The sequence below is a fragment of the Simochromis diagramma genome, unplaced genomic scaffold, assembly GCF_900408965.1.
Source record: "Simochromis diagramma unplaced genomic scaffold, fSimDia1.1 OVJJ01000216.1, whole genome shotgun sequence".
Classification (NCBI taxonomy): domain Eukaryota; kingdom Metazoa; phylum Chordata; class Actinopteri; order Cichliformes; family Cichlidae; genus Simochromis; species Simochromis diagramma.
Window position 1 is genome coordinate 16,896,497 of NW_024386883.1, and position 12,175 is coordinate 16,908,671.

The 12,175-nt window shown below is 42.1% G+C and overlaps 1 protein-coding gene across 3 annotated transcripts in view; it reads left to right on the forward strand.

Annotated features, from left to right (window-relative positions):
• Positions 1-5,686, forward strand: part of klf8 (Kruppel-like factor 8) — an 84,621-nt gene extending 78,935 nt beyond the window's left edge. For all 3 annotated transcript variants that reach the window (XM_040032514.1, XM_040032512.1, XM_040032513.1), the window contains exon 7: positions 265-5,686. In XM_040032514.1, the coding sequence (XP_039888448.1) occupies positions 265-446 (182 nt within the window). In that variant the 3' untranslated portion in view covers positions 447-5,686. The remainder of the gene's footprint in view (positions 1-264) is intronic.
• Positions 5,687-12,175: the final 6,489 nt, after the last annotated feature.

Here is a 12,175-nt window from a genome sequence, read left to right on the forward strand (position 1 = left end):
CAGGTTTCCTGAGGTAAGACACTGTTAAGGTGTGTGTAGGAATGGTAAGCAGGATTTGGCTGTTTGAAGCTCCTGAATATTATCTTAATTTTATTCTACAATCATACAGTGATTGACATGATTAGGTAGAGTAATTGTAGTAAATAACCTGTAGTAAATAAATTGTTTGCTCAATTTCGTCCACCATCGTCCTGACCCTCCTGTTCCTTCTTTAACCTCCTTCCCTGCCTCCTTCCTGCTAACTCCTCTCCTCGTCTCTTCCAGGAGAGAAGCCCTACCACTGTACCTGGGAAGGCTGCACCTGGCGCTTCGCCCGCTCCGACGAGCTGACCCGACACTTTCGCAAGCACACCGGAATCAAACCCTTCCGCTGCACCGAATGCGACCGCTCCTTCTCCCGGTCTGACCACCTCTCCCTGCACCGCCGCCGCCACGTGATGATGTGAACTCTGACTTCCTTCCTTCCTCTCCCCTGACGCCCCCAGCTCCCTATCAAACTGACCTCTGACCCTTTGATTTCTCAAAAGCCCCTCACAGCACATCTTGTACCAGTGCCCCCACACCTCACACGATACTTCCTGTTTCCTCTCTGCTCTCCTGCGGGATTTTAAACCCACCTTGCAAATAGAAAAAAAAAAGGACTTTACCTTCTCCTCCTCTTCCTCCTCATCTTCATCTCACAGTCATAGGACAATTGTGTCTGTGTGTTTGTTCGGTGGTGGCAGCAGGATGTTTTTTGCTGCGTGTGTGTGTGTCTGTCATCATTACCGTCCAGCCCAAAGCAGTCCTCTCTACCATCCTCCGACTCAGTCACACAAGATGTTGCCTCCTCAGAAAGAGAAAGGATGGACTGAAGGACATCCAGCAGCAGGGACTTTCATGCTTCCATCCATCCATTACATGCATCAGTCCATCCAAAAGGCAAAGAGGAAGAGGAGGGCTCACACAGATGTCACTTCAGCTGCTCTTTTCTTGATTTACAGTTTTTATTTTGTTCATATCCTGAGTTTGGAATCTACGTGACTCCAAAATTTATTTTCTTGGAAGCTAAAGAGACTTCCGAGGACGCCGCTTCCCGCCACTGCTTTTCCAGGAAAAGTTGTTTTTTGAGAACTTTGAGTTTCGTTCCACCCCAGTTATATTTGCCTGAGGCAAATGTGATCTTACTGAGTGACCTTTTGATCAAATAACAGGTAAATAAATATAAAATACAGCATTACGCAAAAATGCTCCAGGTATCATTATAGCTCCTTAAATATTAAGTAGCTGCGACTTGGATGACAGTAAACTGCTTACAATTGCTGAATTTTTGGACTCTCTTCGGATTTCAAAGTGGAGCGTAGAGAAGTGCAGTTCCTGGAGTTCTTTAGTTCCTGGTTCTGTTTGTAAAAGTAAAAGAACCAAAACTCATTTATCATAAATTCAGATGAGGTATTTACTTAACTGTGCATATCGGTGTGTGTGTGTGCGTGCGCTTATTTCATTGACAGCAGCTGAAGTGACGTCAGATGCATCAGCATGTCTGAGGCTAAAACACTGCGCCCCACCCTCCCATCGCCATTCGCCTCCTTCTGCCCTAAACCCCCGCCACCTCCCCCGGTACAGGGAGCTACAAGACTGTGAATTTAATAAAACTTCATTTGTTTTCATTGTATCGATCTATCGATCACGTGGTTGTTATCGCCCCGCCCCCTTCCCCGCCGCACACACCTTTCCGATTCGTCTTGAATAACAGTATTTGCTTTGTTTGCGCCGTCGTCGCTGTTGTTTTATCAGAAAAACACAAAAAAAGGCCTTTAGTCCTGTCTACATTTTTTCTTTTCTTTTTTGGTGTTCTAAACAAAATGTTGTTCTTTTGTTTTTTATTTAAAAAGAAAAAAAACTTTCAGATCTTTTTTTTTTTGTCGTTGTTTTCTGAGGCTGTGAAAAAGACAGAGGAGACACAAATAGATTGAGAATACAAGTAAAACTCTCATGCAGGGAATAGGGGAGCTTTTCTGAGTGTGCGTGCGTGCGTGTCCGTGAGTTAGTGTGCATGTTTTGAGACAAACACATAATCAAGAATTTAAGATTTTTATGAGTGCGTTGTTCCGGGCACTTGTTGTTCTTTTACCTCTTGCCCGTCGAGCCTTAATAACCGAAGTCAATCTGTAAGGGCAAAACTAGAACCGCCGACAGACGACGACTGGCCACAGCGTTCGCTTTAGTTCAGTTGTTTAGTTTTTGAAGTTTAAATTAAAGGTGTTATGTGTGGAATTTGTTTCCGTATTTGGTGAGAAAAGTTTTTTTTGGCTGAAAAAAACATGCTTGCTGATTTTCAAGCCTTTTAAAATAGAAATTTTAACATTTATTTTAACAGTGTCACCAAAGTGAGTTGAACCTAAAGCATTTCAAAGTTTTAACAAATCAGATGGTTTGAGAATTTCCAGCTTTTGCTCATCAGACTCTTTCGAGACTGTTCTTTTTTAATATAATTAAATGGTTTTGTAACCTTGCATCGTTATGAGAGCAAGAAGACTGATAACGGAGTGGTGAAGGTCGTCTGTCGGTGGTTCTGGGAGAAATCGGGCGTCTCGTAGGGCTGTCGGGGTCCAGGCGCCTGGGGTTTAAACCACGGGGAAACTTAAGCGCTCTCCTCACTAGCATTTCTACCAGGGTGGGGGTCAATTCACTCCGGTTTGTTTTTAATGGCAATAGAATCTCAGTTAAAAGCCTCGAGTAGATACTAACAGATGAATCGTGTCTCGAATTGGGTTCTTTTGGAGCAGAATCGACCCCCGCCTCACCCTGGTTCCTTACCCACAGTGTCCATGTCTTAAGTGGGCTGGTTTTCAGCTCCCGATCCGGGCTGAACTTGATTATGCAACATAACGCAGACGCAGCTCCAAGCGCTGTTCTGATCTCAGTCCTAGAGCACTAGCTGGTAGTTGGGTTCCTGATAAGCAGCTCACGTAGGGTTGTTGCAGGAACCTTAAGAGGAAGGTCAGGTTTGTGTAGAGGCCTGCGCTGTTGATCACAACTCTGTGTTGGTATATAAGACTTAAGGTGTGGAAACACATCCATAATTTCAAACAGACTTTGTAATGAGCGAGTGGGGAGCTGGGGTTGTGATGGACGGAGCAGGCTTTTCTCATCCTGGCTCGTCTCTTTTCAAGCAACAACCCCCCCTCAATAAAAAAAACGGCTACACACATTTTGCTTTGAATTCGTTCTCGCCATTTACAGTCGTCTTTGTCATCATTTCAGAAGCTAGTAAGTGAGAGCAAAATGTTTTACATCTTGACTTTTCACATTGCGATAAATGAGATGGACATGCAGGCTTGCTGTGAGCTGAGCGCATGCCGTGAAGAGGGCAGATTTGTTGCGTGGTCTCCGCGCTGCGAAACCGAAGAGAATCCGTCTTAGCCGAGTCACTGAATATGGTTTAAAAATGAGGGAATCTGTTCCTGTCTTTCCATTTCCCATCAGGGGAAGCATTACTTAGAATTCAGTCACTCGCTTGGAAGGATTTTAGTGGTTTATTTGTTATGTTTTTGCAGCGCAGAGCAATGCAATGTTCCCATTTCTCTTAACATCCCCTGCTTCAAGTAAAAAAAACAAAAAAAGAAGTTACTAAGCACATCTTTCTAGAAGAGTATATGCATTTGATTGCAATTTTCTTTCTTTTGTAAACTGTTGATAAAGACATTAAGGACAATGACAAATAATTAAGAGAAATCCGTGTACATAAATGTATATAATCAAAGTGCAGAGTAAATGTAACGGGTGAATTTCTATTTTTAACACTGACTAGATAATGTGAAAAATCTTTTTTTTTCTCTCTTCTTCCTCTGTTGGTTTGATGAAATGTGTTTTTCATCACGTGTATTTTTTTTTTTCAATCTAATACATTTGTTTCGTAGTTTCTTAAAAAAAGAACAATTATATGGTCCCACTTGTGTTGTGCACATTTGTGTTGCATGGAGAGTAGCCTTCTTGTTTTCTTATAGTGACGTTGGTGAGCATGTCAAGTGCGTGTGAGACCGTTGAGATGCCCCAGCAGGGGTGGGGGTGGGAAACGACCCCCTACTCAACTAACTAGGGATTCATTATAACAACCGAGCTTAATGTCCCAGTACTGGACCTGGTTTTAAATGTCAAGTTAAATGTGAGATTCAGTTGGTTTGGGTCAGACCCATTTTTTCCTCCTTCAGCTTCAGGTGTGTTCTGCTCAGATAAGTTAACAGGAAGTAAGAGGAAGTCCCCAGATTTACAGTAGCCAGTTTAAATGTGTTGATATGTTTCTCCTTTTTAAAATCGATGTTGAAATCCAAGCAGCAAAAACATTATTCATGTTAGATCAGTCAAGTGCTGCACTAAATAAAAGGTTCTTTTAAAGATACCTAATTGAAGTACAAAAACAAAACACAGAGCCACTGATTCACTTGTTATCGGACCAGATGTCGTATACCTTACCTGTTTCTGGGGCTTCCTGGCTCCACGTCGTTACAGTTGAGGTGCGTGGACGTTTCTTTGTGGTGCTAACAGGAAATGGGGTTCTGGTTTTTCCAGCACATTCAGTTTTATCTCTCCATCGGCCTCGTGTCTGTTTCGGAGATTGCTTTCGATTTTTTTGTTGTATGTGAATGGAATCGTTGATCTTTCCTCGACCACACACACTAACTGCTCGGCACTGACCTCGTTTATCGTTTAAATGTCATCTTTATGACTAATTAGTGGACGAGGTCAGGAATGAATGAACGTTTAGCAGAAATCCAGCGAAATCTCAAGACCTCCAAATACAGCTTCTTGTCTCCTTTTAGCACCACGAATGAAACCTTCCCTCTCACATATCTCAAATATATCGTAACAGAGGCAGAAATCCCAAAGATTAATGCATTAAAAAGTACCCCTGAATGCTAAGCCCCTTTATTTCTGGGAATGTTAACCCCACAGAGCACATGTGCTCTGTGTCATTTAGTATCTGCTATTGGCCCTTTTGCTTTACAAGCACACTGATCAGCTCAGTTGGTATATTTGCACACCGAGACAAACTCACACACGCACTGAAACCTCTGGAGACACACCGACGATGGTCGGTTAAACATCCGAGCCTGTTGACGACACCCTGGGCAGGATATTTTCGCTGGTGTCGGAGCTTTGGCAGGGAGACTGATGCATGTGTACATTTATCTCCTGCTTCTTGTTGGTTTGTGCAAGCTTGTTTTTCCTCAGTATTCCTCTTTTTTCCCCGTTTCCTCCCCTTTTTGTTCTTGTATAAAAGCAGGATTGTGAAAAAAAGAACCATAAAGACAGAGTTTTATCCCTGCTGAAACCGTAACGGGATCGAGTTCGTGTCTGAGGGTGACGTCACGTCTGTGCGCGAGTGCCTCGACTCACCACGAATCACATCTTCTGCAAATCTGGAACTTTTAGGTATTTTCTATTGAATGCAGTAACTTATGGGCCAGTACTATATTTACTCAGTGCAATGCAGTTATCATTATAATAATACAATTATTAATAATATTTTTCTTTTTTGTATTTGTACAGAACAAATGTGTAAAGATCAGTGAGGAAAACGTGAGCTTTTTGATACTGTGACTCATGGTGTTTAAAAGTCAGTTTCTCCCTGTACAGTTGTGATTATTTTCCCCTCCCTTTCTTCTTCTTTTATAGAATAAAACATGTTTTTGGTGCAATTTAATACCCTGTGTCTGTGTTGTTTCTTATACTTTGGTTCTTAAGTGTCATTTGCTATTAAATCGAAATGTAAGCAGTGTGTTTGTAAATTGCTGTGGCAATGAAATCAGAAAAATGGCAGAAAAGGTCTTATTTGTAACTGGCATTTTCAGAAAAAAGATTTATAGATTTATATTCCAGACCTGCTGCTTTTACCAATATCTATAGTATATGTACGTCAGACACTTTCTTAAGTACACCTTGCTAGGGTTGCTCTGTCTTTTGCCTCGAGAAGTTCTCTGTGGCACAGATTCAACGATGCCCTGGAAACTGTCCTCTGGGCATTTGGTCCATATTGCACATCCATAATGTGAATCTTCCATTCCACTACATCATGGATGTGCTCTATTTGATTAAGATCTTGAGACTGTGGAGGCCTTTGAGTAGAGTGAACTTATTATGTCCAAGAGGATAACACACTTTGGTCATAAAGGGATGGACATGGTGAGCAACAACACTCAGGTAGATTCCGGTTATTAAATGATGCTCAATTGGTACTAAAGGGCCTACAGTGTGCCAGTAATATATCCCCCACATATTTACATCACCAGCTGTAGCTCAGACCATTGGTACAAGGCTGGATGGATCTATACTTACATGTTTATGCCAAATTATAAAACCACCATGTGAAAGTCTAAGGAGAAATCCAGAATGTTCAGACCAGGCAATTTTCTGTTGTCCAGTTTTGGTGAAGTTGTGTGAATTTTAGCCTCTAACACTAGTGGGATGAAAATTTTGAACAATTTCAGGCAAGTCACAAAGTCAAGCTCAGCCATTATCTGCAGATTCATATCAGCTACACATCCCGTATAGCGAGCTCTATCCAAGGGGTCTTTAGATTGAGGGGGGGAAAAAAAGCTTGCATGGGTGTTACATGTGCAAAAGTGTAACTCGATTTTTGTTTTGCAATATGTGACTATCTGAAACACACGCCAGACATAATAGGAGGAAATGATAAGCTTGCATACGATTCCAAATCGGCAATGTAGATCTGATTCTCAGTCTTCATCCGAGCTGTGCTCCTAATAACAGTGATAACAATGGCACAGAATTCTTCATAAACCCATATAAAGTCTGCCATATTATATTTTGTGATTTTTATTTTACAGTCAGTCTCTCTTGAGATATTACATTTTAGGTAATGAAGCATCTTTTCTGTCCATGAGTGAAAACAGTGTGAACCCCGGTGATGTTGCAGGCTATCACACAAAGACAGACGATAACTTTTTATTGAATGCAAATTAGATAACGACACTAAATGCTGGCAGCTCATGACGATAAGTCCACCTGACAGGTGGAACAGAGCACCAGCTCGAACACGTCTCCACAGCCTGCACGTTTTTTTCCAGTTTTAACTGATTGATTTGTATGCAGTGCATAGATCCACACCCACTCACACACTATTTAAGGACATTTCAACCAGCATTTGAATAGAGAGTTAAACATGAGATGTGAGGATGCACCAGTGGGACCTAGAGCTCACGGTTGTTCCAAAACTGGTACCACTGGGAATTCTGTGTGTAAAGAAAATGTGATAACGGCTACATTATAGAAACACAGGTAATGCTTTGCTTTACATAAACTGGACAGTGACAGTGAAAATACGGAGAGGTTAATGCTGGCTTACAAAGACATGATACACTCACTGAGAAGGAAGATTAATCTCAGCTGATACACTTGCAAATTGATGTGTGCACCACAAGGGGGCGTAGGGAAACAGCGAATAAACTCAGGCGCACCTAGTGTCTCAGTTACATCTGCACTTGTAAATGTTAGCCGACCTCATCTCAAACAAAGTTATCAACTTGGAATAACAGACCAGAGAACGACACTGAGCTAGAACTAGGTTAATAAATAAAAACTTCCCAGCATGAAGTGCATGTACTAAGTCATAAAAACCTCCTTGTGTGTGTGTGTGTGTGTGTGTGTGTGTGTGTGTGTGCGTTGTGAATAAAACTTTTGCGTCTTTGCCGTATGGTCTAAATGGGTTTATGGGCCTCATGCAGTCATGATCAGGCCAATCATTAACACACACCATGTCAGTCGTTGGATTCATACAGGTGGAGAGTGAGACTGACACACACCATATAAGAGCAATAAAAGAACAAAAACCTTGCTGCTTAGAGGTTTATCCGCATGCATACCGTTGTCAGATCCGCATTATGAATCATCCCACTTCCACGCTTTCATCATAACTGCCTGCATCTCTTCGGTCACCAAACCAGTCGGGATAGTTTAGAGGTGAAAGGTTTTCGCCTCCCATACAGAAGATTACTGGTTTTCAATTTGGTCTTTGTGTACAGTTTAATAGCACATTTGACATGATTCCAAGACCCAGTTCATTGCTTGTGGGTACACAGTCACCGAACAGAAGACGCTGCTGTTTCTGCTATAATTGCACTTATGCAATCCCGACTGACAACTCAGAACAAGCCACAAGCCCTGCATGTGTGTATGTGACTCAGTCTACTTTCAGAAATTAGTGCCCTATAGTGCCTCAGACTACATTTAAATCACCTCTGGATTAAGTTATGAAACCGTTTCGCCCAAAACTGAACGATCACGTTTAGAGAAATAAGCCTGCTGTCAGATGTTGAGCTATTCAGTCCACATTTATTTACCTTTTGGTACATTTAACCGATGAAAAATCGTTACCAAGTCAGCTACATTATATTTCCAAAAGGATCAGGATATTTCCATCAGACGCAGTGATGTAAAGCACGCTGCCACTGGGCTACACAGCAGTGGAGATGTTTGGGGATGGCCCCTTCCTGTTCCAACATGACCGAGATGAACGAGATTGGTGTGGAAGAACTTGAATGGGATATCTGGGATGGAAGAGTGGGATGCCACTCAAGTTCACATGTGTGTGAAGGTAAACGAGCGAATACTTTTAGGTATAGTGTATAAGCTATACCTGAAAAACCCATATAAAACCTATTAGACATTTTCTAATTTCTAATAGGGTTGTTGAACAACCATGCACGAAATATCACCAGTAGTGCGATGGATCCAGCATTAGTGTTATGCACACACTGCTTTAGGTACAAATCTGCACATAAGCAGTAACGGTGTGGCTGAAATGCAGACGCAAATGATGTGTTGTTTTTCCGGGTTTAAAACGAGTAAAATATTGTCACATGTTTGGGTTGGCTAAATGGCATCTCCCAGCATGCCCTGGGACACTGTGTGTTTGTTTAATTGAGCTTAAGAGAACTGTCCAGTTTTGCTACATATTACATATTATATTTGCTTACAGTGTTACTTTTAATAGTTACAGTATTAAAACAGGCACAAAGTTACATGCAAAGTTACTAACCCTCTTGGAAGCTCAGTGTTTAGCGCTGTGTTCAAACGTAAGTAAATCAGCACCGGTCTGCGGCTGAGTGGAGTTTATAACTCAGGTGTGGCAGTGAGGTGTTATATTGTTTGTTCAGTTTCTGTTGTTACTGTATTAAAACTCTTACTTATACTAAATAAATACTCGGTTTAAAGGTACTTTGTTACTACGCTCTTCTGGTCTTACTGACCACTGACAGCACTGTTAACACTCTTCCCCAGGTCCTGAATCTTGTCCAAAGACACTCCGACATACCACGTGGACAGTAGCGTCCTCAGCTGCAGGCTGTTGTGCCTGGTGAGCTTGTTAAGTTAAAGGTTTATGGTTTCTTTGTATGAACTATAAAGGTCTAGTTTTGGGGACTGAACCCAAGACTTTCTGTATGCAAAATAAAAGCGGTAAACACTACACAATGAAACCACACAGGTGCCACCTTCCTCTACCTTGTTTTTATTTTCCTGCAAGGCAGATGACTACAGACCAGGAGCAGCAAAAAAATGTTTGATGAAAGGTTGTTGTGTTTTTGTAGAAATGAACATTTCAACAGTCTGAAGTGATATGCATCTGCCCTGTCGGAGATCTGTTTTCAGGTGACATGTTTTCCTTACACTTCTCAGAACAGAAATATGTGTGAATGTTGAGGGCCAAGCGGCCACCACAGACTAAAGTCTCCTGTCTGACTCCCTCGCACATCTAATGGTGAATCTAGTTATGAGGCAACGGACACAAGCATAAAACCTGGATTACATATAGTAGCATACGCTGATCGGTCCTAACGTTATGACCATCGACAGGTGAAGTGAATTTTAGAAGCAGGAAAAATGGACATGCACAAGGATTTGAGGGAGTTTGGGCCAAAATGATGGTAGATAAATGGGTCAGAGTGTTCATGCAGTATTCAGTATCTATCGAAAGCAGTCCAATGAACCAGTGGAGGTCGTGCCTCGTTGTGGTCATAATATTATATTAATCATTATATATGTGAAACACAGGCTACTTTTTGTATCTGCAGACAACTTTGAGCAGTTTGTCTATCAATGCTTCAGTGTCCAGCTTATTCTGGTTCCACTTTGGATTGAACCCAGAACCCTTTGTGTTTAAGGCAGGTATGCTGGCCGCTACGCCATGTACCTAGTACAACAATATGGTATATCTCCAGACAGATTTCCAGAGGTAGATAAACTTAAGAAAAATGCATTTGCAGATGAACAACACGATGCAGGGGTTGGCTTGACAGTTTTCCCCTCTGGCTGATGCAGTTAATGGGGAATCCTCTTAGGAGGGTTCACAGTTCTACCTGAAGAACTGGAACTACATCCTGTAATTTTTCAATCACAAATTTGTTTTGATGCACCGTTTCTGCACAATCGCTCTTGCAACACAGACATAGTCTAACAGGGTGACCACCCATTTAAATTATAATTAGGTTGTGTTTCACTGTCCCAGATTGTGGATTCAGGTGTGTCTTGTCCCAGAAAATTAACCCCAAAGTCAATAAAGTTATAAAAAGAAAAAGAAAAGACAAGAACATTAAAAATAAAAGCCTCAGGTTGCAGGCTAGCTGTTAAAATATCATGACAGCACAATTACAAGAGACTGAATAAGTATGGCTTGTTTGGAAGGGTTTCTGGGAGAAAGCCTCTTCCTGGCTCAGCATGGCTTAGGTTTGCAAAGCTGCATCTTAACAAACCACTTCTGGAACAATGTCCTTTGGACATGTGAGACTAAAGTGGAGATGTTTGGCCATAAAACACAGCACCGCATTTGGTGAAAACCTCCACAGCGGTGGAGGGGTGATGATTCGGGTTGTTTGGAGCCAACCACATGTTTCTCTGTATACATGCAATATACCGGGGCGATCGTGGCTCAAGAGTTGGGAGTTCGCCTTGTAATTGGAAGGTTGCCGGTTCGAGCCCCGGCTCGGACAGTCTCGGTCGTTGTGTCCCTGGGCACGGCACTTCACCCATTGCCTACTGGTGGTGGTCAGAGGGCCCGGTGGCGCCTGTGTCCGGCAGCCTCGCCTCTGTCAGTGTGCCCCAGGGTGGCTGTGGCTACAATGTAGCTTGCCATCACCAATGTGTGTGTGAATGGATGGATGACTGGATATGTAAAGCCCTTTGGGGTCCTTAGGGACTAGTAAAGCGCTATACAAATACAGGCCATTTACCATATACAGAGTCAAATGGCCCAAATTGGGTCACAGCAGCAAATCTACAGCAGAATAGCTGAGAAAGCTGAAAGCTTGGACACAAGTGAGGGCACGGATGTTTCTCATTATGTGGGACAATTTTAATAAAATGAAATATGATGCACATGTGTGCAAAATGAAGAGTGAGCACAAAGTTAATGTGCTACATCCCTATAAATATAAAGTAATTTGGAAGAAATTCATTACAGGACAAATCAGATTCATAGCACAACACCAGCCATGTTTGGTAGTGAGAAATCTCAAAGTGAATGACGTCTTTAAAGTTGCATTTATGATTTAGGTTTCCACTCACTGGCCTGTTAATGATTCACAAAGTAAGCTCGGGCCGAAACACATATTTGATAGACGGCACAATTTCCCGATTCAGCTCAGCTTACTGTAGATCGCTCATGTCGTTTTGTTGCTGTGATTATCGTTTTCATAGAATCTGATAAGTACACCTCTGTGATCACATGTTTCCAAATTTTGTATTGTGCTTTCCTACATCTCAGTCATGGGTGCATAAGAAAAAATAAAGGAGAGTGACCAGAAAAGGGTTATTTTGTCTAAAGGTAAAACTCAAAATAACAACTAGTGCAACAAGTAATCACGTGAGCCTTTGTCTGACTCGCCCGTCGTGACTGTGCAGTTAAACTGCAGCCAGGGTCGGTAAGGACTGCCATAAATATCTCACTGTGCGGCCACACGGACAAGTTGTTTTTACACCATAATCCAAAATATACTTGTGGGTATGATAGAGCTTGTCAAAGCAGGTCCTCACCAAACCATGGAAGCCAGGTGAACAATACAGCTGATCCCTGCATATCTAAGTGACAACTCACAGTCTGCGGGCATTGTGGGTTGTTTTGACAGATCCGCTGGCTAGTTTTCCTTTTCCATCCTCTCACATGTTATCTGGGCATGGC